The sequence below is a fragment of the Micrasema longulum genome, unplaced genomic scaffold (assembly GCF_059751315.1).
Source record: "Micrasema longulum isolate JH-2025_06_02 unplaced genomic scaffold, ASM5975131v1 h1tg000740l, whole genome shotgun sequence".
Taxonomy (NCBI): Eukaryota; Metazoa; Arthropoda; class Insecta; order Trichoptera; family Brachycentridae; genus Micrasema; species Micrasema longulum.
In genome coordinates this window covers 1-25,188 of record NW_028277934.1, presented here as the reverse complement: position 1 = coordinate 25,188, position 25,188 = coordinate 1, and the positions used below count along the sequence as shown (strand labels likewise).

The 25,188-nt window shown below is 34.0% G+C and overlaps 1 protein-coding gene across 1 annotated transcript in view; it reads left to right on the top strand.

The window, feature by feature from the left end:
• The window catches only part of LOC148279254 (putative chitinase 10), a gene marked incomplete at its 3' end in the record, with an annotated part of 75,737 nt that extends 50,585 nt beyond the window's left edge, over window positions 1-25,152 (top strand). Inside the window, exons 8-21 of the mRNA XM_088230234.1 lie at window positions 1,454-1,574; window positions 1,781-1,955; window positions 2,876-3,061; window positions 5,541-5,660; window positions 6,695-6,818; window positions 8,357-8,549; window positions 9,443-9,567; window positions 9,885-10,067; window positions 11,034-11,296; window positions 14,258-14,485; window positions 14,644-14,842; window positions 16,078-16,184; window positions 23,965-24,190; window positions 24,985-25,152. Of these exons, the coding sequence (XP_088086360.1) occupies window positions 1,454-1,574; window positions 1,781-1,955; window positions 2,876-3,061; window positions 5,541-5,660; window positions 6,695-6,818; window positions 8,357-8,549; window positions 9,443-9,567; window positions 9,885-10,067; window positions 11,034-11,296; window positions 14,258-14,485; window positions 14,644-14,842; window positions 16,078-16,184; window positions 23,965-24,190; window positions 24,985-25,152 (2,418 nt within the window). The remainder of the gene's footprint in view (window positions 1-1,453; window positions 1,575-1,780; window positions 1,956-2,875; window positions 3,062-5,540; window positions 5,661-6,694; window positions 6,819-8,356; window positions 8,550-9,442; window positions 9,568-9,884; window positions 10,068-11,033; window positions 11,297-14,257; window positions 14,486-14,643; window positions 14,843-16,077; window positions 16,185-23,964; window positions 24,191-24,984) is intronic.
• Between the last annotated feature and the right edge of the window lie 36 nt (window positions 25,153-25,188).

Below are 25,188 nucleotides of genomic sequence, written 5' to 3'. Positions count from 1 at the left end.
TGTGTACCGGTGCAGAGCTTTGAGCGCCAATTAACATGAAAAAAGGTCTAATTAAGAAAAATAGACAGTTTTAGTGTTTAGAAATCCCTACATCGCCATTTATATGCTATAAACTTTTTAATAATTAAAAAAGGAATGGCCCACGCTCAGACGCTGAAGTCTTTGTGGGCATTTTTTCCAATTTATGTTTTAGCTTAATTTTAGATGTATTTTTCTAGTGTTTTTTTTTGTCATTATATTTCTATATAAATAATATATGTATGGAAAAATAAACAAATAAAAAATAATAACAATTTTAAGAAAATTAAAAAAATAACATAAAAAAAACATCTGCATCCGATCTGGTATGACTAGAGTTTTTCGTTCGTTAGTTTTTAATATTTATTTATGAAAATATTTTCTAGTACCTCATTTGAATTACTTATTAAAACGATGGCTTGACAGTTATTCGATATTAATCAATATTTTCCAAAGCAAAGTAATATTTTTAATATTCCAGACAGTTTTCAAACCGCAACATGCCTAGCAACGTGCTACGAAAATTGCTTAAAATATTTTTAAGGCGCCGCGTATTTTTGCATGCATATTTTTTTTTGTAATTAGATTTGGACTGAACGATGTGTACTGCATGAACCTAACGATGTGACCGCGCCCTGTGGCCCTTTTGTGGTTTTCTGTTTCTTTGATCTTGTCGTATCTATGGCGAGGATGCGGTTGATGAACTCCATAGCGTTTCTCTGGATTTGCCAAACGATTCCGCTATAAGGAGTTCTGTGTGTAATAATCTTGCACAGTATTATGAACTGTGACAGAAAACGCTAGGTTGGTTTCTTGGCGCGAGCACTGCCATCGATCTATGGCTTTTTAGCCACAGATCTTACTTTTGACACGTTCAATAAATAATAAGTAGATTAAAATAAATTTGAGTTCATCAGAAGTATCCATGTCTCCTGCCCTCAATAAGATGTCAATATGGGTGCGGAATAAACTAAACCTTTATTAAGGTGATTCATAAATAAAAGAAATGGAAAGACTTGAAATATTTCAAATAAATTACTAAAAATATGTTCTTGATAAATTTTGATATAAAATAGTAATGTTATTAATTTTATTTGATTTATTTACTTATTAATTATACGGCATAAGTTTCTTTTAACAACATAATAATGAGTTCAGTTATACAAAATAAAAACAATATAAAATTATATTAATAGTTTATATTAGTTATTAAGATGTCATGGACTAACTTAATAAATCAAAAAGAAATAAAAACGTTTCGTTCCACGTTTTATGCATAACTGTCTACTTCATATAATCCGTATGACCTTTTTAAAACCCGATGTTGCCATTATTAAATTCACTGCACTAGGCATATTGTGTGAGTATTCTCATTTCTATCCAACATTTTCCATCATCATCTAACACAACAAAAACATTTTTTTCGTTTGTATAGGAGCTGAAGACTTGGGAGGGAATGTTGACGATAAGCAAAACTTGGTTCTGTTACTTCAAGAAATCAGAAAAGTGTTCGATGCTGAGAGTCTTCTCATCAGCTTGGCTGTCCCCGCTTCGAGGTAAGTTTACAACGATTAAAAAATGGCTCCCATATAAGTTTTTTTTAATGTACTTAATCATATTAATATTCAGTATAAATGAGAAGAGAATATTCAAAATTGTAACATATTTACCATTTAATTACCCCTTCTCCGATCTTAGAACTGCCATTTAAGCGTTTGTCCATTTTGTGAGCGATATAAAAGCAGATAACGTTTGGTTTCAGATTCCGCGTGGAGGATGGCTACGACGTGCCCGCCATAGGGGATTTGGCGCACTGGGTGACGCTTCAGGCCTACGACCTCCACGCTGACAGGGACTCCTGCTCCGTGGCCGACCACCACTCTCCGCTTCTCCCGCGCCCATCTGACGCAGCGACTACGGACTCCTTTTACAACGTTGTGAGTTCTTAAAGAACCTTAAAGTCAACCGACTACAGAATGCCGATAGATTCTTAAGAGTTGGATAAATAATGCAATTCTGTCCGTGAAATATAGAACCAGAATCTAAAATTAAATACTTAAGTTCCCGGGTGCGATTCCTGGCGAGGTGGACATAAATATTGATTTAAATACTTATGGGCAGTCTTCAATTGGTTTACCTCTTTTGGATCTCCATATCAGAAAACAAACCAAATACTGGTCAGAAATCAGAATGGAATTCTGAACCAGAAACTTTGTAGGTAATTTAACAAAATATTTTCGGTTTGGAAATAAATTGTGGCCATGCGCAATAAGCATATACTGGGAATGCGCGTATGCAGATTTTGATTCGATTTAAATATAATGTATTTAAAATTATTATGAAAATACAACTTTGTTATTAGTGTTACACAATTTATTCTTTTACAAGAACACAACTATAGTTTCGGGAGAGCACTCCTCCCATCGACAGGTGATATAAAACTAATATAGTAAACACAGAATATTGTTCACAATATCATAGAGTCTAAACAAAAAATAAACAAATTAATCAGTGAAACTTAGAACAGGAGGGTTTTTTCCACCCTTATCTAAGGTGTTAGCATATGAGTGGATAGTTATCTAAACTACAGATATGAAAACATGATCAATGAGGGACAGGACAGGACATTAAGTCGAATTTATTTCTTAAAATTTAGCACATAAGTGGAAGTTGTAATATTTAAGTCCAAGATTTAATGTGTGGGAAGACATCGCTCGTGTGAATGCCGATTCAATTAAAAATATTATAATGTATTTTACTTGTTTACCTGATTTGTGACGAATATCTCACTCGTTGACTTAATTAGTAGCGAATGATTAACTCGTTCACCCGATTCGTGACTAATATGATTTGACAGGATTACGCGGTGAAATTCTGGCTCAAGCGCGGCATGCCGCGGTCCCGCCTGGTCCTGGGCGTGCCGCTGTTCGGGCGCTCCTTTCAGCTGGAGGACGCTTCCTCCTCCCTCCCCGGCAGCAGGGCCAAGGGGCCCGGAGACGCCGGGGCCTACACCTCCACCAAAGGAATGCTGGCCTATTTCGAGGTATTTTCCAACCCACCTTCAAGGGAAATCAGCAATTTTGAGATCTTCGTATAAAATGGTCTTTTATTTTGTTACTTTTATGTGATTTTTAAGATGTCTGAAACCTTTTAATATTAGGATATTTAATATACAGGGTGACTAGAACTGAACCCGCTATAGCAAATTCGCATATGTAGGAGGTAATTTGCTAATTATTGGACCTCACTTTCTTTATCTAAAGTTTTATAATTTGAGAGATATGTCAATTTTTATACTTTATTGAGATTTTTCTAAAATATGACCTTCAAGCATTCAGAACTTTTTTTTTTTTCATTATTTTAGTATTCTTTATTATTTGTTGGTAGTCATAAACATTTGTAAATAAAATACGTCAGAATTTCCCTCAAACTAGGGTTAAATAATATTATATTACGCTTAAAAAACAAAAAATGTGACAAACTAGAGAACTAATATAAAGTATAATAAATTATTGGAACACCGTAGCTATTTTTTTATTTCAGGTTGAATTTGATGGTATAGTTTTATTTTTTTTAAAGCGTAATATTTTATTATTTAACTCTAGTTTGAGGGATGTTCCGACGTATTTTAATCACAAATGTTTATGACTACCAACAAATGATAAAAAAAACTAAAATAATGAAAAAACCAAAACTTCTGAATGCTTCAAGGTCAAATTTTGGAAAAATAAAAATTGACTTATCTCCCAAACTATACAACTTTAGCTACGGAAAACAATTTCCAATAATTAGCAAATGACCTCCTCTATGTGTGAATTTCCTATGGCGGATTCAGTTCCAGTCACCCTGTATATAAATATACACCGAAACCTCTTTTAACACGAGGGGATGGGTTCAACGCATACTTATATAACTTTAAAATAAAATGAAATTATTTACTATTTGTAGCTACCTTCATTATATTAAAAAATATAACATAAGAACGAAATGCTTAAAAAAATCGTTACAAGATAATTTGCTATCCCCCTTCCATTGCGCATACCTCTCTACGCACTAGTAACTAAAACAGCGATGTATGGAAAACCAAAAACAAAAAGTATAATATTTATACTATAATTATATTTAAAATGGATGTTGTTTTTTTTTTTTTTTAAACGTACACTAATAAAACCTTCTTCTTCATTCTTCTTCTTCAGCCTTATTCTCTCCACTGCTGGATAAAGGCCTCTTCCAAACGTCTCCATTCCTTCCCAAGTATCTATTTTGGGTTATTATTCCTTCACAAGGATCTATTTTGGGTCCACTATTACAACAACAACAAACCATCTCGCCGTTTCCCCGTAAGGGTAGGCAGAGAGAATAGAACGCCACATCACTCTATACTTGTGTTTAGATCTCGCTTCCTCTACATTCATACATCTTCTCATGCACGCGCGCCGATTATTCCGACTTTTGACAAGTCCGTCTTTAAGTATTTGTTGGATTTGGTCATGCCATGTCTTTCTCGGTCATCCTCTATTCCTGTATACATCAACATTCGCATTGTAAATATTATTAGCCGTTCTTTCGCTGTCCATTTACTCTACATGTCAAAACCAGCGCAGAGCTCCTTTCTTGATTTTGTCGATAATGCTTATCTCAGCCTTTTATAATGTACGGATATCGACATTTGTGCATCTATCGTACATAGTTTTACCACACATTCGCCTGAGAGATAGCATTTCGACAGCTTTCAGCCAACTTTCATCCCCGTTTTTACTTCGCCAAGTCCATACTTCGCTCTCATGCATCAGGGTCGGAACTCCATTGTGAACTGCTAATTTGCCTCTTGCGACAAACATTTATTTGCCATGGTTGATTTAAGGGCACCGTTCACTGTGTTCCCGGCACTCGCCCTCCTTTCAATATCTTTCTCAGTCATTCCATCCCTAGTGAACATACTTCCCAGATACACAAATTCCTCTACTTGTTTTAGCATAACTCCATTCACAGTGATTTCACATTTAGTCATCCTTTCATTTCTTTTAAAAACCATCACATACGATTTATCGTCATTCATCAGCGAATCGCTGTCCTCGCATACATCGTAGACCTTTGTAACCAAGAACTGCAATTCCACTTTATTGTTAGCAAGAAGCACAGCATCATCAGCGTACGTATTAATGACTTATCACTGTACAATTTCAATGGAAAAATTATTATGTAGGCTAACGACACTGGACTTCTCTATACAAATCAAATTGACGTATTAACAAACAACTACATAAACGAAGACCTAACTATTTTGATTAAATGAACAAACACAAATTCATTTACACATAATGAAAAAAAAGGTAGTATTATCAATTTTGAATCTAGAAAAAAAATGGCATAAAATTGATGCTTACATAAATGATGAACGTTGAATATTATATTATTATGTAGGTACCAGCAATATTTTATTTTATTTCCTTATGCTTCGAGTATTTATTTTATTAATATTTATTAGGTATAATAGTGTTTTGTGATATATTTTTCTGCAGATTTGTGAAGCCATTGCGTCAGGAGAATGGCGTCAAGAGCGGGACGCTGTCGGTAGTCCGTATATAGTGAAGGGAGACCAGTGGGTTGGATATGATGACGCGCAATCTATCAAAAATAAGGTACGTCATTCTAATACATTCATTAGGTCGAAATGGAATGCAAGTTGAATGAAAAAATTACGATGAAAAAAAAATCAGTCATGATTAAAAAAAAACAGTAAATTCGACAGAAAAAAGTATAAATTTCAAGGTAACGAAAAAATACCGTCTTACAGTTGACGAATATTGATTTTGTTTTGTATTATTTTCATACATAACACAGCGAACATGACAACGGGTCGGAGGCCCAATCACAGTGGTATGTAAAAATTACTCAGGCTTGAGAAAAACAACTTTTTTTAATTTGAAATTTATTTATAAACCCTTACGGATATCATTTATTTAACAAAATAATATTTCAAACATCTTTGGGAAAGGTTGTCTAAGTCTTTTGTTTAGTTTTGTCTGTTAGTTTGTTGAATAATTTTAGTCCTTGCTTTATTAGTCTCGACTTTTCTTGTCTCGTTTTATAATATAACTGGCTGACCCGACAGACGTTGTCCTGCCCGAATGTTGGCTTGCATTGGAAAAATACTTTTTATTGATAAGTACGTACCTAGGCACTTGTTTGTGATCGAATTCCAAAACTAAAAATGGTTAATATTCAAATATTAAATTTAAGTAGGTACTTGTTTATGGTTGAATTCCAAAACATAAAATAAATATTTTTTCAAATATGGCATTCTTTTGCAAACGTCAAACTCCAGTTTTCTCATCAACAGAGGGGTGTACTTATGTATGAATACGATTTTTTAAAATGTATTGAATTTAATATTATTTTAGTATAACCAAAATCCAGTAAAAATAAATAAATGGATGGAACTTATAAGGATTTTAAGGAAAGAATATTGCGTTAATCTTTTGTGTCGGATATCTTTAGCAAATCAAAAAAACTTGCAGCATTCATCAAAACATAAAATTTCGCAAATTGTGAGTTGGGTGGTTTCTGAATAACACGGTCCAATTAAATATTCATACAAGTTCTTACGTATTGAGATAATTATTTAAAGATTTCAGAAGTTGTTTATTAAATTTTTTCATGTGTTTCTTTACAGATGTTGTACGTTAAATCTATGAATTTGAGAGGTGGAGCCATATGGTCTGCAGATTTGGATGACTTCAGAGGGTTGTGTGGCCAGCCGTGGCCTCTACTGACAGCCCTCTCCAATACAATTAAAGGTAGGGTTTCATTCGTAAAAAAAATATAGTCAAAGAACATCGAGTGACAACTTTTGCGCCACTTGTATAATCAATTATTATTTATTTTTTTAAAAAGAAATATTTGTGTTCTTATGATTTACCCAAATATTTAATTTTGAGTGCCATTTCCAACGAGTTGTAAATAACTCACTATTAGAAAATGGAATCGAGTTGGGATAGAGTGGGATTCGAACCACAGACCTTTGGTCCGTGAGTCCGAGACACTAGCCACAGGACCACAGCCCGATTTCAAACCTTAATTTTAACGGAGTTATATTTACAAATCTGTATTTCGCTTTTTTTTCTCTTTCATATAAAATAACTCTTGCAAAATAAAATAAATCGGCAATAGCATATTACCTTATTTTGATTTATTATTAATAATTTATTTGGGGGAGATTGTTTTCATTATTTATTTAATTTTACAATACGCCCATTTACAAAAAATATACAGCTAAGTACAAAGATAGTAAGTAATAATTTTAAAGATAAACAACGCTTTTTTGTATACATGTAGAAACAATAAAAAGCATACTGCTATGCAAAATAAAAAGTGAAACTTTTATTGAAAATGTATTAAAAAAATAATAAAAATGTTTTTTTTAGAAAACTTTGGAATGTCATAGGTTTACGGGAATACGTGTTAATAATAACCGATCAAATAAAGCGTTGTGATTTTATAGATTTCCGGTTTCCGGGTAGCCATGTTTTTCGACGTTTGGATTGTTTTGACGGGTACGGGGGTATTCACAGACTTGAACTCGTGACGTCAGGCGAGGTACAATAGGGAAATATCACATACTACGAATCCGGATAAAAATATACAAAATGGATTTAGAAAAATTAATTGTATTTTTAAAATAAATATGGATATCGTGGAGAAAGGTGATCATACATAAATGTAAAAAAGAAATCAAATAAAAATATAAATTTCTGTATAAAGTTACGTTAACCTTGACGAAGAAGCTTAAAAAAATTATAATAAAAAGTTAGTGGTTAAAAACAAAATTGTTTTAGTTATTTTATTTTATTGAAATAAAAATACTTTGCCAGAAAAACGCGGCGTGTTTGGCTTTGGTTGTTGTAACGTCAAGATTCGTGATAATGCTCAAAACAAATTTCAATGGCCAGGAATAAATAAACATGAATCCTGAAGTAATGGAGGCGTGGCCAATGTAATTGCCGTTTTTGCGGAAATTCAAAATTACAAATTAAAAAATATTGTTTATGCTTTAAATAATTAACAACATTTTTTTTACTGGACACTATTTTATAGACCTTTATTGCTTTAAAAATGTAAAATATTGTATTCTCCTATTTCAAAATTACAAAACTTAAAAAATAATAGCGATGGTAATACGATTCATCAAAATAAAAATGCCTTAGTTTGATATTACCAAATGTTTATTTTCAAACACTGAATTTCTTCATTCGCACTCATTTTATTTGTACTAGAAGTAATGCACATTTTGCCGAGCGCCTAATGCATTTTAATTTTATTTTTTTCTAAACTACAGAGCTGCCTGTTGTGTCCAGCGAGGGCATGCGGGCGGTGGGAGCTTGCAGCATGGGCGAGCAGGAAGAAGAAGGAACGTATCTTCTGTCGGATCCCACAAGCTGCGGCTCGTACTTCCTATGTCGCCAAGGACAGAAGTTCCACATCTCCTGTCCACAGGGGACCCTATTCGACTCCGGAGCAGCAGTCTGCCGGTAAGAATCATTGGGCATCAAAATATATTATATGAGATAAATTATACAAGACATTTAAAGGGACTTTGAATACCAATTGAATTATCTATGTAGATTGCAGAATCAGTGTCAAAGTATTTAGATAAGAAAAGCTCTTTATTTGCTTCCGTAAACGTGAAAGAAAAAAATATATATCTTTGCCTATCTATAAAAATAAATGTTAAATGTTGTTTGATTTCCGAATTCATCATCGAGGAATAAATTAACTACGACTAATGTTAGTAAATAACCACTTACCGACTTTTTTATGTATACCGGTTTCGAGACGTACCCGTCTCTTCGTAAGGGCACTCACCACACCGACATGCAAATACTTAAATACACTTTCACCTTTACCATCACCATAGTATTTACGAAAAAATACGTAAATTACATGCAGAGTTAAAACTGATCCAAAACACCACCATGTCCGAACATGCATTAAAATTAGGTTAATAATAGGGTTAGGAAGAGGAGGGGCGAGGGGATGAACGTTACGCGATTGATTATTTTTTAATTTAAAAAGTGGGCTATGTTTATTGGTTTAAACTCGGGTTTTTAAAATTGTAGTATTTGTATGTTGGTGTAGTGAGTGTCCTGATGAAGAGACAGGTACGTCTTGAAAGCGGTAGACATTAAAAGTCGGTATGTGGTTATATGTTTATATTTACTTAAATCATTAAAAATATATGACCACAAAGTTTATGGTTTGAACATAAATAATAAATTAATTTTGATATCTAATATGACAAAAATCCATATATTAATATGGGGTAGAGGCGCAGAGAGGTAATGATCCAGTTAAACAGACTCAAATGACATTAATAGTGTATTTTAGCATAAAGATAAATCAAATGCGTTTTCTTTCCTTTCAGAGTGATGAACCCGGCGAATTGTCTTCCTGGGAAAACAAGGAATGGTTTCCTTCCAGCAAATAACCACATTGCTCAACTCATTGATAAGGATCTTACAAGAGAATTTTATCAAATCAGACAAGGCGGTAAGGCATTTTACAAATAATTATTTTTCAATAGTTAAATATCTCCTCGCTCTTTTTTAGTGATCGAAATATTCTACTTTTTGTGTATTATTGTAATACATTGGGCCTTACTTATAAACTTAATATAAAGTTGCGCCTAGCCACAGAAGTAAAATAAAAGATAGAAACACCATCCTTATTCTACCACCGTAATAAGAATTGTATTTCCATACGTATTTTACAACTATGCCTTGGCTTAACTTTGTACCAAGTTTACGTGTGAACCCCTTGTCTAATATACTCGGTTAGATGAATAATGTACAAACCCGTTATTTCAGGGAAGGACAAGCTGTCCGTGTGCTACATGACCAACTGGGCCTTCTACCGCAAGGGAGAGGGGAAGTTCGTCCCCGAGCACGTGGACACGCGCCTGTGCTCGCACGTGGTGTACGCCTACGCCTCGCTGGACCCCGACAACCTGGTCCCCAAGGAGTTCGACCCCTGGGCGGACATCGACAATAGTGAGCGATACTCCTACCCTCGTACAGCCATCTTTCTCGGCTCGGCTTCGCTTCTACTTGCGTCGCGGGTTTGATTCCCGTCAGTTGCAAGATAAAAATCAAAGAAATATTTTTTTCTTAAAAAACACTTAAAAATAATCAATTCAAAATAGGCGCCATAAAATAAATAGTGTAAACCCGGTTTAAATCATAAAAATATACATATTGTGGGTAGTATCACTGACTCATGAAACAGAAATTCGAGCCCCGTTCTACCAAATCTCGATTTCCATTTTCTTCTTTGAATTATGAATTTTATACTTGAAAACGACCCCTAACATTGAAAATTTTGAGAAAATAAAAAGAACGCAAATATACATAATTTTAATATCAATAATTAGGTTGGCAGTAGGGCGACACTTTCCTCTCGTGCAAAGGAGTTTTAGATTCAATTTACTCGGATTTTATTTCTAGAAAGTCGGGACAGGAATATGAAATTTAGAGTCCAGTACTTATATAGTATAGTCTAGTAGTAAGTATTTTTTACCTTGTAAAAAGTCATGCTGTTTTGGAAATGTTGTATGTACCTAGGGCTTAATTAAAAATCCAAGTTTTCTAATTTGGTAAGTGCAGGAAACGGTCACCAAATTCCTCCACGGACTGGCCGCGGACTTCTTTGAAGCTGTATTCCAAAAGTGGATTAGTCGTCAACAAAAATGCGTTGAAAAGTCTAGTGATTATGTTGAAAAATAATTAAGAAATTAAGCTTTCCAATGATGTATTTTTCAGTTCAAATAAAAAATGTCTTAAACCTGAAAAAAAATTAAGAACCTTATTTTTTGCACAACCCTCGTATAATTGTTATCAACAACTCTTTACTCGTGCGTTAAAAAAAATAAAAAAATAGTCAAACATAATATCTTTCTCTGTAATCGAGGGCGATCGTAGTTCAGCTTCGGCAATAATATAATGTATTTTTCCTCGCAGACTTGTACGCCCGCGTGACGTCCCTGCGCGACACCAAGGTGCTGCTGGGGCTGGGAGGATGGACCGACTCGGCCGGGGACAAGTACAGCCGCCTGGCCGCCAACTCCGTAAGGCGCGCCGCCTTCGTGAGCGCCACCGTGGCCTTCCTGCGCCGCCACGCCTTCCAGGGGCTGCACCTCGACTGGAACTACCCCAAGTGCTGGCAGAGCAGCTGCGCCAAGGGCCCGGCCGAGGACAAGCCCAACTTTGCCAAGCTGGTTCAGGTGAGGAGACCACGCCCTTTGTGGATACGTCTAGCATTAGAAGCTCCTGTTGATATAACCTAATCTGACCTAACTTTATCAGGCTGGACCGGGTAAAGAGACACCCAAGTGTATATGCCACTTTTTTGCTGTAGGGGAGAGCAGGTAGGATTCGTACACTTTTTACTCTAAGCCTTATAGAAGAAAAACGAATTGCTGTTTCAGAATAATTTCAATGATCCTTTAATACCTATATACCAAGCTTAAATGATAGTGCAGTTTAGTGGTAATACAAAACAACATGGATAAACGATGGTGGTTTTTGGAAAAATGAAAAACGGACGAATACACACCACACGCGGGGTAGCTTCGTACACGAAATATGAACACAGTGATAAAAATGCCGTTTGTACAAAATATAAACTTTTATTGACATAAAAATTAACACAGAATTTACATTTAATGCAATAATAATTAACAGTGTTATTACGACTTACAAAAGTTTAACACAATTTTTTTTTAATGGAATTAATCAACATTATAATGAACCATAAGAGTAGCGGGCAGTTATCTTTTTTAATTAATCTATTATTGCATATAGTACACAGATAGATCCTCCCTGAAGGTAAAAATGCTAGTTGTTTTTGCTGTGTAAGAAAATTTGGATTGTGGCAGCACACAGACCACACATCGAGCCATAATCGGCAGAACAACGTAAGCGACAAATAGTGAACTGTGCAGGAGAAGGTTTTTTTATTTTTGTTCCATATGTATTTTTAATAATAATAATAAAAATAATTATACATCTTTTTTATCCGAAATATACAATGTCATACATACAAAATAATAACAAAGGTATACACCGTTAAATGGTGGACTTATTGCCACTTGCAATTTCTTACAGTCTAACCAAAACTAAATAAAAAAATAGAATTAAAAAAATAATTTGAAGAATAAAAAATCAATTTAAAATTAAAATAAAAAGAATTAAATGAAAAAGTTTAGAAAAACACAAACAGTAAAAACATTACTCAAGATTATGGTGTATATTACTTACATTAATTATACCTATTACTTTTTACATTATTCTATTACATCTTCCAAATATTCATTTATATTATAGAAACATTTATTGATAAGAAACACTTTTAACACACCTGCAAATTTTTTAACACAATGTATTTCCTTAATTTCATTAGGGAGCTTATTATATATTTTTACTGCCATGCATACGGGCCCTCTTTGTATAAATGATTGTTTCGTTAATGGAATTTTTAGTTTACTCTTATTTTTGGTGTTGTGAAAGTGTATTTTTTCCTGTGTACTAAAATATTCAGGTCTTGATTTAACAATAAGACAAAGTTCCATTATATAAATACCCGTCACCGTTAATAAATTTAATCTAATAAAAATCGGTCTACATGTAGCCAGGTAATCAGCATTTATGTTCCTAACACATATTTGTTGAATTTTAAAAACATCCCGTACATTAGTAGAGTTTCCCCAAAAATAATACCGTATTTTAAAATCGAATAAACATTTGCATAATAAGTGGACATAACACATTCATTGTTTGCTATTTTATTAAGTTTGTCTAATACAAATACATAACTGGTTATTTTCGCGACAACAGTGTTCACGTGTTCCTTCCAGTTTAAGTGATTATCTAATTTAATACCCTACAGAGAACAGTGAGAAGTGGTTTTTATTATTTTAGAATTAATTGTAATATTAAAATTTAATGGGGATGCTCGGTTTGGCTCAAAGTGTATATTTTTTGTTTTCTCTGTTTTCAAAGATAGGTTTATAGATGCAAACCAATTTGCTACTGATATAAAATTTTCACTTATATCTATAGAAATATTATTTGAATCGACTGTGCAGTCGAAAAATAATTCTGTATCATCCGCAAAAATAGGAGAGTGTGTTTTGACAAATTTGGGTAGCTCATTTATATCAATTATAAACAGTATTAACAATTCAGTAAATGGGATTTATAATGATTAAACTTCTTAGGTTTTCACGGCCGTTAAGATGTACAATAAGTTTTTCTGGGTTATTATGCCGTGGTTATTACGGCATTGTGCGGGATTTATAATGGTTAGTTACTACCAACACTGAAATGACCAAACCAGATTGTTTTGCTTAGCTTTAAAATAATATGTCAACGTTTTTTTTAAAGAGTGAATGATGCGGAGTAATACATAGAAAACTATAATTAGCCTATAACTTTGGTTTATTTGTAAATATTGTTTTTTGTTTTGTTATAATGGCTGTTGTTTTCTTTTAATAAATAAAAATAAATATCCTTAAATGTGGCTGAAGAATTGTATGGACTATGGTGTTTTTAACACTTGTGCAGGGGGCAATAGGGAACACTTTTCCTTAAAAAAACGCAATTCGCCAAAAATGTCGCTTTCGTTGTTCTGCCGATTATGGCTCGATATATTTATCGCTACAGGCCACAGGCCACAGTGCCCCGCAGACAGAAAATCCATACACAAAATTTTACCGTTTAATTCAAATTTGCAAAATTACTTACAATACTCCTTGACCGATTAATTAATTTTCTGATCCTCGCAATATGGCCACTGAACGCTCTCTCCAATAGAACTTTTTATTTTATGATATCCATATTACATGCTGCCGCAAAGATCGTGCGGTTGTTCCGAGAATTCAGAATTCAAAGGTGGCTTGTTTAAATAAATTATTTGACAATTTTGTTGACGATGATGTAATCACAAAAACATAAAAGCTTAGGACTGCGTTCTTACATTTCGCAGATTATTAATTACCTACTATTACGGGTGTTCTGAAATACAATATTCACCTGCAGACATATAGTGAGGCTATAACAAGTTTAATTAAATAGATAATTTAGGTTTTAAATATCCGCGTTTTACATTATTTCACGGTACGTACATATCTTGTATGCTAAACAAATCAAATTGACATTTATAAATGTTTAACTTGCGCCGTCAGGAGCTGTCCGAAGAGTTCCAGCGCCAGAGCCCTCCGATGGAGCTGGGTGTGGCCATCTCTGGCTACAAGGAGGTGATAGACGTGGCCTACGACCTTCCCCGCCTGTCCCGCGCCGCCACATTCTTGGCCACCATGACCTACGACTACCACGGCGGCTGGGAGTCTTCCACGCAGCACGGCAGCCCCCTCCTGGCGCGCCCCCAAGACCGCTACCCGCAGTACACCGTGGTGAGTAGGGTCGTTTATAATACTAATAATGATGGGTCCGAGGGCAGCTTGACTCGATCGTCCGGACGAAGTGATGCATGTGCCCCGATTATTATTTTTATACGCCTGCGTCTATGGTTGAAATATGTCATCGCATGATTGTCCTCTGTCGTCTCCAGGATTTCGCCATCAAGCACCTGATCGCCGAAGGAGCGGAGCCCGGTAAGCTGCTTCTGGGGCTGCCCTTCTACGGACAGAGTTACCAGCTGGCGGGCAGGGGCCGCGCGGGGCCGGGAGCAGAGGCCGCGGGACCCGGTCTGCCCGGGGAGCTCACCAAACAACCCGGGATGCTAGCGTACTACGAGATTTGCAACAATGGTAATATCCGAATTGATGACTTCACTATTTCATTTTTTTTTTTTTTTTCATATTTTTTTCAGGTAGGAATTAATTATTCATCCAATTATCGATATTATGTTTGAAATTATTCTAAAAATTTCATAAACGTTCCAGATTTTCTTTTATAAAAAAATGATTATCCTTAATCTTTTTTACATTAGAAAAAAATCTAAACAAACTAAACTATGTCTTAATTTGTATGTGCATAAAAAATATTATTGGTTTGTTTTTAAACTAAATCGGTAAGAAATCCGGTTTAATAAGACTTTATGCATTAAGCTCCCTGGCATAATTTATTATTGGTTTGTTTTTAAACTAAATCGGTAAGAAATCCGGTTTAATAAGACTTTATGCATTAAGCCTTCTGGCATAATTTATTATTGGTTTGTTTTTAAACTAAATCGGTAAGAAATCCGGTTTAATAAGACTTTATGCATCGCTCCCTGGCATAAATTTTGACAATTCGTAGATAGTAAAATCTATTAGTCCATTTTAATATGATTTGCGTGAAAACATTTTAACGATGCATTTGAATACATTTCAAATTGAATATTAAGAATATTTTAATGGTAAATATTATCATAACAAAAAGTTGACCTCGCACAAACTGTTTTTTGATTGAATAGTCGGGGAATGTCACGGGTCATCGGCGGCATAGAGGTAATATAATATATCACTGATCGGCGCCGGCGGTAACTTGTCGTGAAACCTAACGTCGCGCGTCGGCGTCGTGTGTGAATATTAAGGCTGTAGTCGGTAATTGGGTAATTTGAGGAAGAGGAAAAATGGAAATAATTAATTAAGTATGTTCGTACTCACGACCGCGGCCATCAGCCGTTGATCAGTATAATGTAATTCCTATAGTCCGAGCACGTGCGGGGAGATGGTAAGTGATCGTACTTTATTTAAAAAATAAACAATCGTGTTGATTATTTTGTTCGAAACCTGTTACGCGGTATGGTGGTTTCATTTATCACGTTTATTTTCGAGAAAACTAGTATTCGTCAACGGAGGATTTATCTCCATTAGTCTTCAAATGTAGTAACAGTCATACCATCGCCTCAGCGACTTTACTGGCGACCGGCTGAAGCGCAGAGTTGTCAGTGTTTGGTAAATGAGCAGACCCCGCGCGTCAGGGCGGCTCGGCTGGTGTTGGGGCTGCGCCCTGCTAGGGCTCTGGGCGAGCGGAACTAACGGGCTGCTCGATGTTACAGTGAGGACCCAGGGCTGGCAGACGGGACGCCAGGAGGGGGCGGGACCCTACGCCTACAGCAAGGACCAGTGGGTCGGATATGAGGACCAGGCTTCGATCACCGAAAAGGTTCGTCGCAACAATTTATTTAATTTTGTTCTCAATATTCATGTTAGTTTTTCATATTTCTGAATAATTGCTCCTTCTTGCCGTCATGCGTCACTCGCGCCAAGTGGTGCTTAAGACACTTCATTCGTACAACTGCAGCGTATCTTGATCATTTGTTTTATGAAGCTAAGATTATTATTATTATTAGTCTTAATATGTCGGTGTTTTTATATTAATTATATCAAGTACATGTTTTTATATTAATTATATCAAGTTATTTCAAAAAATCATCATTTATTTATTTATCAAAAGAAAACAACAGCCATTATAACAAAAAAATACAATATTTACAAATAAAACAAAACTATAGGCCAAATATAGTTTTCTATACATTACTAAACACAATGTCAAAAAAAGAAGAAAAAAAGCGTACCTTTAAAAAAGCCACTACGCATCATTCCACAAAAAAAAAATTACAATAATAATGAAAAAAATACCACAAAATAAAAAAATGAAAGTCAAATCATTTCCCTTTTCGCACGTTGGTACTCCAATTGCTGCGTATCTTGGTCATTTTTGCTAAAGTTATATATACACGCTCCAGGTGCCCAGGAACTATGAAACATTGCAATGTAAAGCCACCCTTTAAATCAATATTTAAATTCTTTATCCGCCCGGGCACAAAAAGTACAATAAAATAAACATGAATAATTATTATCTAAGATTACTCAATAAAAAAAGTATAAATACAAGTTGAAAATTAAGAGCGCTGGATTTACGCAGTAATTGCAACGGGCCTCGATTAATTGTTTTTACGCTTCATGCGCTGGTCAGGCGACATTATACAGTGAAAATGAAATTTTCTAATCGACCTCGGCTTGTGAAAAATATTATTTTTGAGATTTCTTTAAATATTAGCATCAATTGCGTAATTGCGTGAAAATGTAATTTATTCTGAATTACAATGTAGACATTTTCTGTACGAAAATACGACTAATTTTATGTTGATAATTTATTTTTATGCAAATTTTAAATGAGTTTTCTAAATAATGTATCCAATAAAATGTTAAATGTCTTTAACAAAAATAAACAATATTAATTAGTAATAAATGTTCAATGATTTGGAAAATCTGAGTTCGTATTTAAAACAATAAGTATCATACATTTTTAAATAACTTATTCTGTGGAATTGGGCAATATTTTTTATATTTTCGTAATTTAAAAAATATGTACACAATAAATATATAGTTCTAGACACGTTATTTTAATTTTAACAGTAAACAGAGAGTAATTTATTTTAAATCAATATCGCGGTATTTATTTTTCAGCTAAAAATATAATATTATATTTAGACGTTTGTTGTTTTATATGTTATGTAACATTGTTTATACATATTTTAAGGCCGTATGTATTATTTATTGAAATGGCATACCTAATCATGTATTAACTAACAGTGTTTTGAGTTTGTCCAAATTTTTGTAGACAAGAACTAGATTCAACCTCCGTGTGTGTTTTCAATATTCATGTATTACAGCGAGAATAATATTTTGATTGAAGAAGGGAATATAGAAGTCTGGGCATTTACACGGCTTATGACCTGTCATTGGCTGATTTAAGTGGCCACTTTACACACTGTGTAACATTCTCTATTCTGCCTATGTTTGAACATCTATAGTTCTTAAATTATTCCATTTGTTAATTTTCGTGAAGTAATAGAGCTGAAACCTTTATCGATGTGGGTGAGATCCTGACTGAATTTTTTTTTACTGTTTCTGTTTATTTTTTTGATAAAACAGTTTCAGCGGCTTTCAAAAAATTGTTTGTTTTTAAATAACTGTTACTTTTTTTACCACCTCTAAAACAAAATCCCTACTTCTTTATTTTTTTAAAAAAGAAACCATTTTTGACAAGGCAGTATGCAAGCCTAGGCATTTATAGGGTTGTCATTGGGATGTCAAGTGGCCACTTTACGCATTTTGTAATATACACCAATCTGCCTATATTATATCATCCACATTTCCTCAACTCTTTAATCTGTCGACTATTGGATCATTTTAGATGACATATATTTATATATATTATATATATATATATATTGATAATTTATAAAGCGTGATTGTATAAAATCAGCAATTTTCGTTTTAGCATATTTGAAAAAAAATTAGCAAGGATTTTCGAAAACTTGGCAGAATCCTTTCATGTCTTTTAAATGAGTTGTAAAAACATTTTTTTTTTTAATTTGAAATTTATTTATTAACCATTACGGATTATTACATTCATTTTACAAAAATAATAAATATTTTTTTATTTATACTCTGTTGTTGATAATTATATTTTAATACCTTTTGTAAAGGTTGTCTGAGTCTTTTGTTTTGTCTGGTAGTTTATTGAATAATTTCGGTCCCTGATTTATTCGTCTCGATTGTCCTTGTCTTGTTTTGGAATGTTGTATGTGGTATTGTTCTGATATTATTGTATTATGTCCATTGTCCACAATACAATCAGTGGCTAACTTATGAATAAGTTTTAAAGATTCTAGTTGAAAAGGTTCATTATAAGATATATAAGATTTTTTTCCGTTTTCGGAACAAATTTTTTGATTTTTAATAAAAGACTCGATAATGTTGACTCGATGTGAGCTGTCCATGTCAATTGTCTGTCTATTGTTAACCCTAAATATTTAACATGTTCAATTTCAATAAGTCTTTCTTCGTTTATGTAAGCGTCTATTTTATGTCATTTTTTTATAAATTCAAAATTTAAAATGGTGTATTTTTTTAATTAAGTGTAAGTTAGGTCATCGTTTATGTCTTTGTTAGTAAATGCGTCACTTTGATTTTTGTAAAATAGTCCAATGTCGCCGTCGCATATGGTGATGAACATTTAAGGTGAATCTTTGTAATTGTAGAAATCATTAATTTTCGGTTAAAAATATTAAAAAATAAATGAACGAAAATTACAGAAATCTTAGCTGATTCTTTTTTTGTCTTTTTAGTAAGTAAATTCCCCATTTAATATTTTATTTCAGTAAAATTGATTAATCATTTATTTCGTGGTATATGATGATGAACACTTAGAATGACAACTTTTTAAAACTGTAGTATTTTATTATTTATCATCACATTAGTCCTTTGTATTCACAACGGCAATAAATATGAATTCCACCAGTGGCTAGTGGTCAATCCGCACCGACTATTGAGACCTTGACATTTTCAATATTCACAAATTCTTGAAAAAAAAATTACGTGTTTTTCAAATACGACTTATGAGAAATATTTTGGCATATTATTTTTATTACGTGATAAAACCTAAGAACTGTGTTTTAACAAGTAAAGTGAATCATGTTTATATTTGACACTGCGTGAGAAATCAATTAAATATTGAAACAAAAAAATCACGAAAAATAAGTTCAATCGTGAGTAAAAATTTATTTATTAAAATGGTTTTTCTAGTTTAATAATTTTTAAATATGAATGTTACGACAGACGCAAATTTTCTTTATTTTTTTATTTAGAACACAAACAGATGTACAGGTTGAATGACATACATGATTTTTTTTAAAAGTAGGGCATAGAAGGGCATGCCATCCAATAACATATATGTAGGATTTAGTAGTTGGGTGTTTGGTTGGAGTTCCTACCCCAGTTAGAGATTGACAGAGAAGACACGAGGTTGCTGTTTGATGTTTATTTATTACACGGTGAATAAATAATGAATTATGTCGGGCGAGTGTTACGTCGACAAGGAGTTGAAGAAACTGCACTTGAACTACATGCTTTAACTGTGTGATGTCGTCGAGCTGGTATGACGTGAACTGAACTGACTGACTGACTGACTGCGTCCTGTGGTCTCTTTATGGACGATGTTCCTTTGTAGTTCATTTCTTCATGGTAGGGACGGTGTGAATGTACTGCAGGGCAATGCCCTCCGATTTCATGTGAAATACTCAGAGTTGCATTTTACGAATGTATAGGATTCGATTGAAAATGATGACATTGCATCGTCGGTCATTAGTCTCTTTTAGGTGAACTAATTTAACAAGTGTGTGTCATCGACTATGGACTATGGACCCTACATATATTATGTTCTAATGTTAGTAAATATTAGTATACTTAGCGACATACTGACTTATTTAGTTTACCGGTTGTGAGACGTACCCGCCTCTTCATCAGGACACTCACTAAACCAGCATGCAAATACTAAAATACATCTCCACCTTCACCATCACCGTAGTATATTTTTGGTATTTCCAAAAATACATAAATCACATGCAGATTTATAGAGATGCGAACACCACCATGTCTAAACATGCACTAAGCTTAATAAAAAAAAAAATTATAAGAAATTTTAAGTATTTGCATGTTGGTGTAGTGAGTTTCCGTCTCGAAACCGGTAGACTTAAAAGTGGGTAAGTGGTTATACACTAGTATTAACTAACATTACATAAAATGTTTGACCACAAAGTAAATGCTTAAAACATAAATAATATATTATGTTCACTTAATTGTAATAAAATAAAGCGACAATTGTAACATTTTTTTTAAAATCTATGTAGTTAAAACAATGTTATAATTTAAATAAAAATAAAAGAATAGGGACAAAGCACGGAGATAGTGGGATGAAAAAATAAGGAAAGTGATGATGGGTGGCAGAGGATGAATGAAGGAAAGTAGGAGTGGAAAATTGCATTTGATTGATGACGAGAAATAAAGAGCAAAAAAATACAAAACGTCTATTCTCTGTTATTCTGAATCAAGCTCGTTGGTTCTGTTCTATCCCCATTATATAAAATAGTGTGAGTATTTTTTGCTTGCTTATTTTTGAGCCGTAGATAATAATTATGGATAAAGAACCCTATTTTCATTCCTTGACCCTCTTCCTCTCTCCTAAGCTCATTACCTGATCACTCTTTCCACGTCATATAGATGACGTGTATTACATAAGCATTTTTACCAATAAATGTGGATGTGCGAGCTCAATGTGCCCACTTAAAGTTGCAATTGTAAATTGATTATGTATATTTATTTATTTATATATTTGGATATATAATACACAAAAATATTGAAACAATAAAAAAATACACGATTTATTTGTCATCAATTACATGTTAACACTTATTAAATGTATATTTAAATAAAATGAGCAAAGAAATGATGAAATTGTTGAGCATAAATTATTGTAAAAATTGTGCGAATTAATAATAAAATAAACACGAGTAAAATACGTACCGTAAAATCATACAACTTGACACAGTTTTAAACTTCAACTGGCTATATCTTTTTATATATTTAATAGTACGCTTTAAAATTTTACCACAAATTGGGAGTCTATGTTTCAGGTGTGGACATATCAATATGCTTCAATTTCTTTTTTTGTTGTTGTCCCAATTTTCCTGCAAAAGTTGCAAACATGATACACAATAAGATAGTCGTAGTTTCCCATGTAGCATTTTACTGCTTTAACTACGAGACAATAAAAATTAAATAATAGATCGATATAAAAACGCATTTTGAATACACTTCTTAAACCTAAACAATCCAGTGTCAAAAATGTCAATCTCTACGTTTTCAATGGTGTTGTATAATCTGCATTTTCTTGACACTGGATTGAAGGACACATTATTCTTGAATGAATCTATGTGGAATGTTTTTGGGTTCCTCAGGGTTTGACCACTAGGAACACAAATTTTGATCGTACTTAAACAGCTTGAACTTTCCAATTTACCATTTACAATCTTAATATAACAAGTCATCTACCTTTCTTCTAGTTTCTAAAGTTTTTAAGTTCAAAAGTTGAAGTCTCATTTCGTAACTATTTAGTGTGCTCAATTGACATTTCTCAATTGATTCAACAACACATATATATTTATTGTAATGTGGATTCCAAATGGTTTTTCATTTTACTTCTTACTAGAGAGTTATATAATTTTATAGAAGATTGATGGTTTTTTTAATGGTTTCGTTGTCCTATGGATGAATCCTAAGATTTTTGATAATTTATTTTTTTGTCTGTTATGTCGTTATCTAACAAATTATAAACGAGTATATTTATATTTTTAATTATGGACAAATTTCAACTAATTTTTGTTGAGACCAGTCTGTTTTTTGGTTGGCTGAAAGATTACACTTGTAATCACTTACTTGGGCGAGCTTATTTCTTTCAGCAATAAGCTCGCCAAAGTGAACTTATTCTTGTACTTGATGTTTTAATAAGCGAATGAACAAATAAATAAGGTTATACGTATTTTTTACTTCAGCCGGTAATACAAATGCTTACTTACTTACGAAAAACATAAACTGCCCGTGTCCGAGCGAAACGAAAAATATAGTTCTGCGTGAAACTGAACCAGAACTCTTGACGAAGTATATAAGTCTGCCCCGTGGACTCGTGGTGTACTAGTGAGTGTGTTTGTTCGCCATGCTTGATGTGTTTTTTTATAGGGCCAGTTGCGCCATAAAACAAAGTTGAAAAGTTTTCATAAGAACAAAATCTAGCTAAATAATAGGCAGCTAATGTTTTATACCCAGTTCGAAGATCTATCTTTTATGATTCGAGATTTTTATACTCTCATATTTCAAGTAATTCTAAAATATAAAACAATATAATATTGATTTAAGTTTCTTTTATTTTATTTTTGTACATAGTGTTATTTGTACATTGGCGGGCTTATTGCCAAATGGCAATTTCTTCCGACCAACCAATAAAATAATGGTTTTATTTTTTTAATTTAAGTTACAGAACATATTCAACAGAAAATAACGATTAAAAAGCTAAAGATATATAAAAATAGAAATTACCTTCAATCAAAACTATTACTCAATGGGAAAAAGAAAAAATAGGAAAGAGGAAAGGAGGAGAGATTAAGGAAGAGAAAGGAGATGAGAGTTTACTATTTCGTTTGAAAATCTCACAATCATCTGACTGCATTGGTACGTGAATAAAAATATAGGCAGGTTATAAGGCCATGTTGTAATTTGTAATAAGTAATACCCAAATTGAAAATTTAAATTTTTGAATAATTTTAAAATATTTATTTCAGAAACTTGATAGTTTTGCAAAACATTTATTTATTGAGTTTTTCTATTGATCAAACAACCCGAACTTAAAGTTTTGAAAAAATATTGCTTACACTTGATATTCTTTAATAATTAAATTTTCCAAAACTCAATAAATATTAACTAAAAAAAGTACTGTTTTTTATAAAATTGCGTATAATTTTCCGTACATAATTTTATTATTATGAGCCCATTGCTGGTGAAGTAAACTCATTGCTTATATTACATTTCTGTAGTCAGTATAATATAAAACATTTTTATCCTGGCAGAATGGTGAATGTTACACAGTGCGTAAAGTGGCCACTAAACCAGCCAATGACAGGACATAGGCTATGTAAATGCCTAGACTCCCATATTCCCTTCTCAAAAATGTTTCCCCTCGCTGTTGCATATTTAAATATGAACTACTCCCTAGGGAGAAAATCCAGCCAGTCTGCAAGCATTTGGACATACTCAAAACATTGTTGAGAATATTATTGACTAATTTGTTGCATTTTTTTTTGTTGTGTCCATTTATTTGTTAACAATTATTTAACACAACATCCATGTCAATTCAAATGAACAAAACAGATGAGAAACAGGCAAAAAGTCCCACTCACAGCTCGCAGAGTTGATACTCTGAATACAAACATTTGATCATTTTGTCAGTTGGTTCACTTCACCCGAAATTGCTTCATACGCAAAACAAAAACAAAAAAAGGACGGCATTTCGGGCGGCACTAATACAAGGGTGACGGCTTGCGCAGGTGGAGTACGCGCTGAGCCGAGGGCTGGGCGGAGTGGCGGCCTGGTCCGTGGACCTGGACGACTTCAGCAACGCGTGCTGCGCGGAGCCCTACCCGCTGCTGCGCGCCGCCGCCCGCGCGCTGCGGCGCCCCGCCCCGGCGCCGCCCGCGCCCGGCGCCCCCTGCGCGCGCCCGCCCGCGCCCAGCACGCCGCCGCCCCCCGTCGTCACCACGATCTTCGACTCGGGTAACGGACCTTTTGTGTTTGCTTTTTTACTGCACCACGACATCGACAGGCCGAGGAAGCTATTTTTTTAAGAACGCTAGCTTACAGTAGCTCAATCACAAATAACTATCGACGTGCTTGAATGAACAATAACGAACATTGTACTATATAATCTTTGATGAACATGCTTAAGTTATCGCAGTCATAAGTCAACGCGTGTGTAATCTCTAAGTCAACGCTCGTGTCAGTTTGTTTTTTGTTTTCCTCGTAAATAAATACAGTTCACTGGCGAAAAATCAGCGTTTACTATAAAAAAAACTACACAATATATTGCATTTGCATAATAGTAAGGAGTATTTAATACAAAAAAGTTAATATTAAATTACAATTACTATCGCGACGGCATTTCTTGACATTTGACTTGCCAACCGCAGGCTAAATGCAATAAATAGCGTGATAAATAATAAATAAATAAATAAATAAAAATAGGATTTTTGGAATATTTTCCATATTTAAACCGGTGAAATTCAAATATGTGATTGCGCAGCAGGATTATTCGTCGCGAAACGTAAATATTTTGACATTTAAATATTAGTTGTTCACGGATGTTTCATTGTGATCGCGAATACGATAAACAATCATGATGAGAAATTGTTATCCCGTCGCTTATTAGCATGTCGATAGTTATTTGTGATTGAGCTACAGGTCCGGGAAGAGTCATAACCTAGACAGCTATATAGATAGTTTGAATTTGGCTATTTAAAAAAAATATGTCTATCTCTAAACGAAACTGTAACCAATAATGTGTTTTGTAGGAGCCGCTCCAACGTCCTCTCCCCCCTCCTCCACCCCCTGGTGGAGCCCCCCGTCCACCACCACCGCTAGGACCACCACGACTACCAGAACTACCACCGCGTGGACTACCACCGCGTGGACTACCACCTCCACCACGGCGAGACCGCCGCCTCCCTCGACTACCGAGAGTAAGTGACCATTATTCATCAATCATGAGACGTATA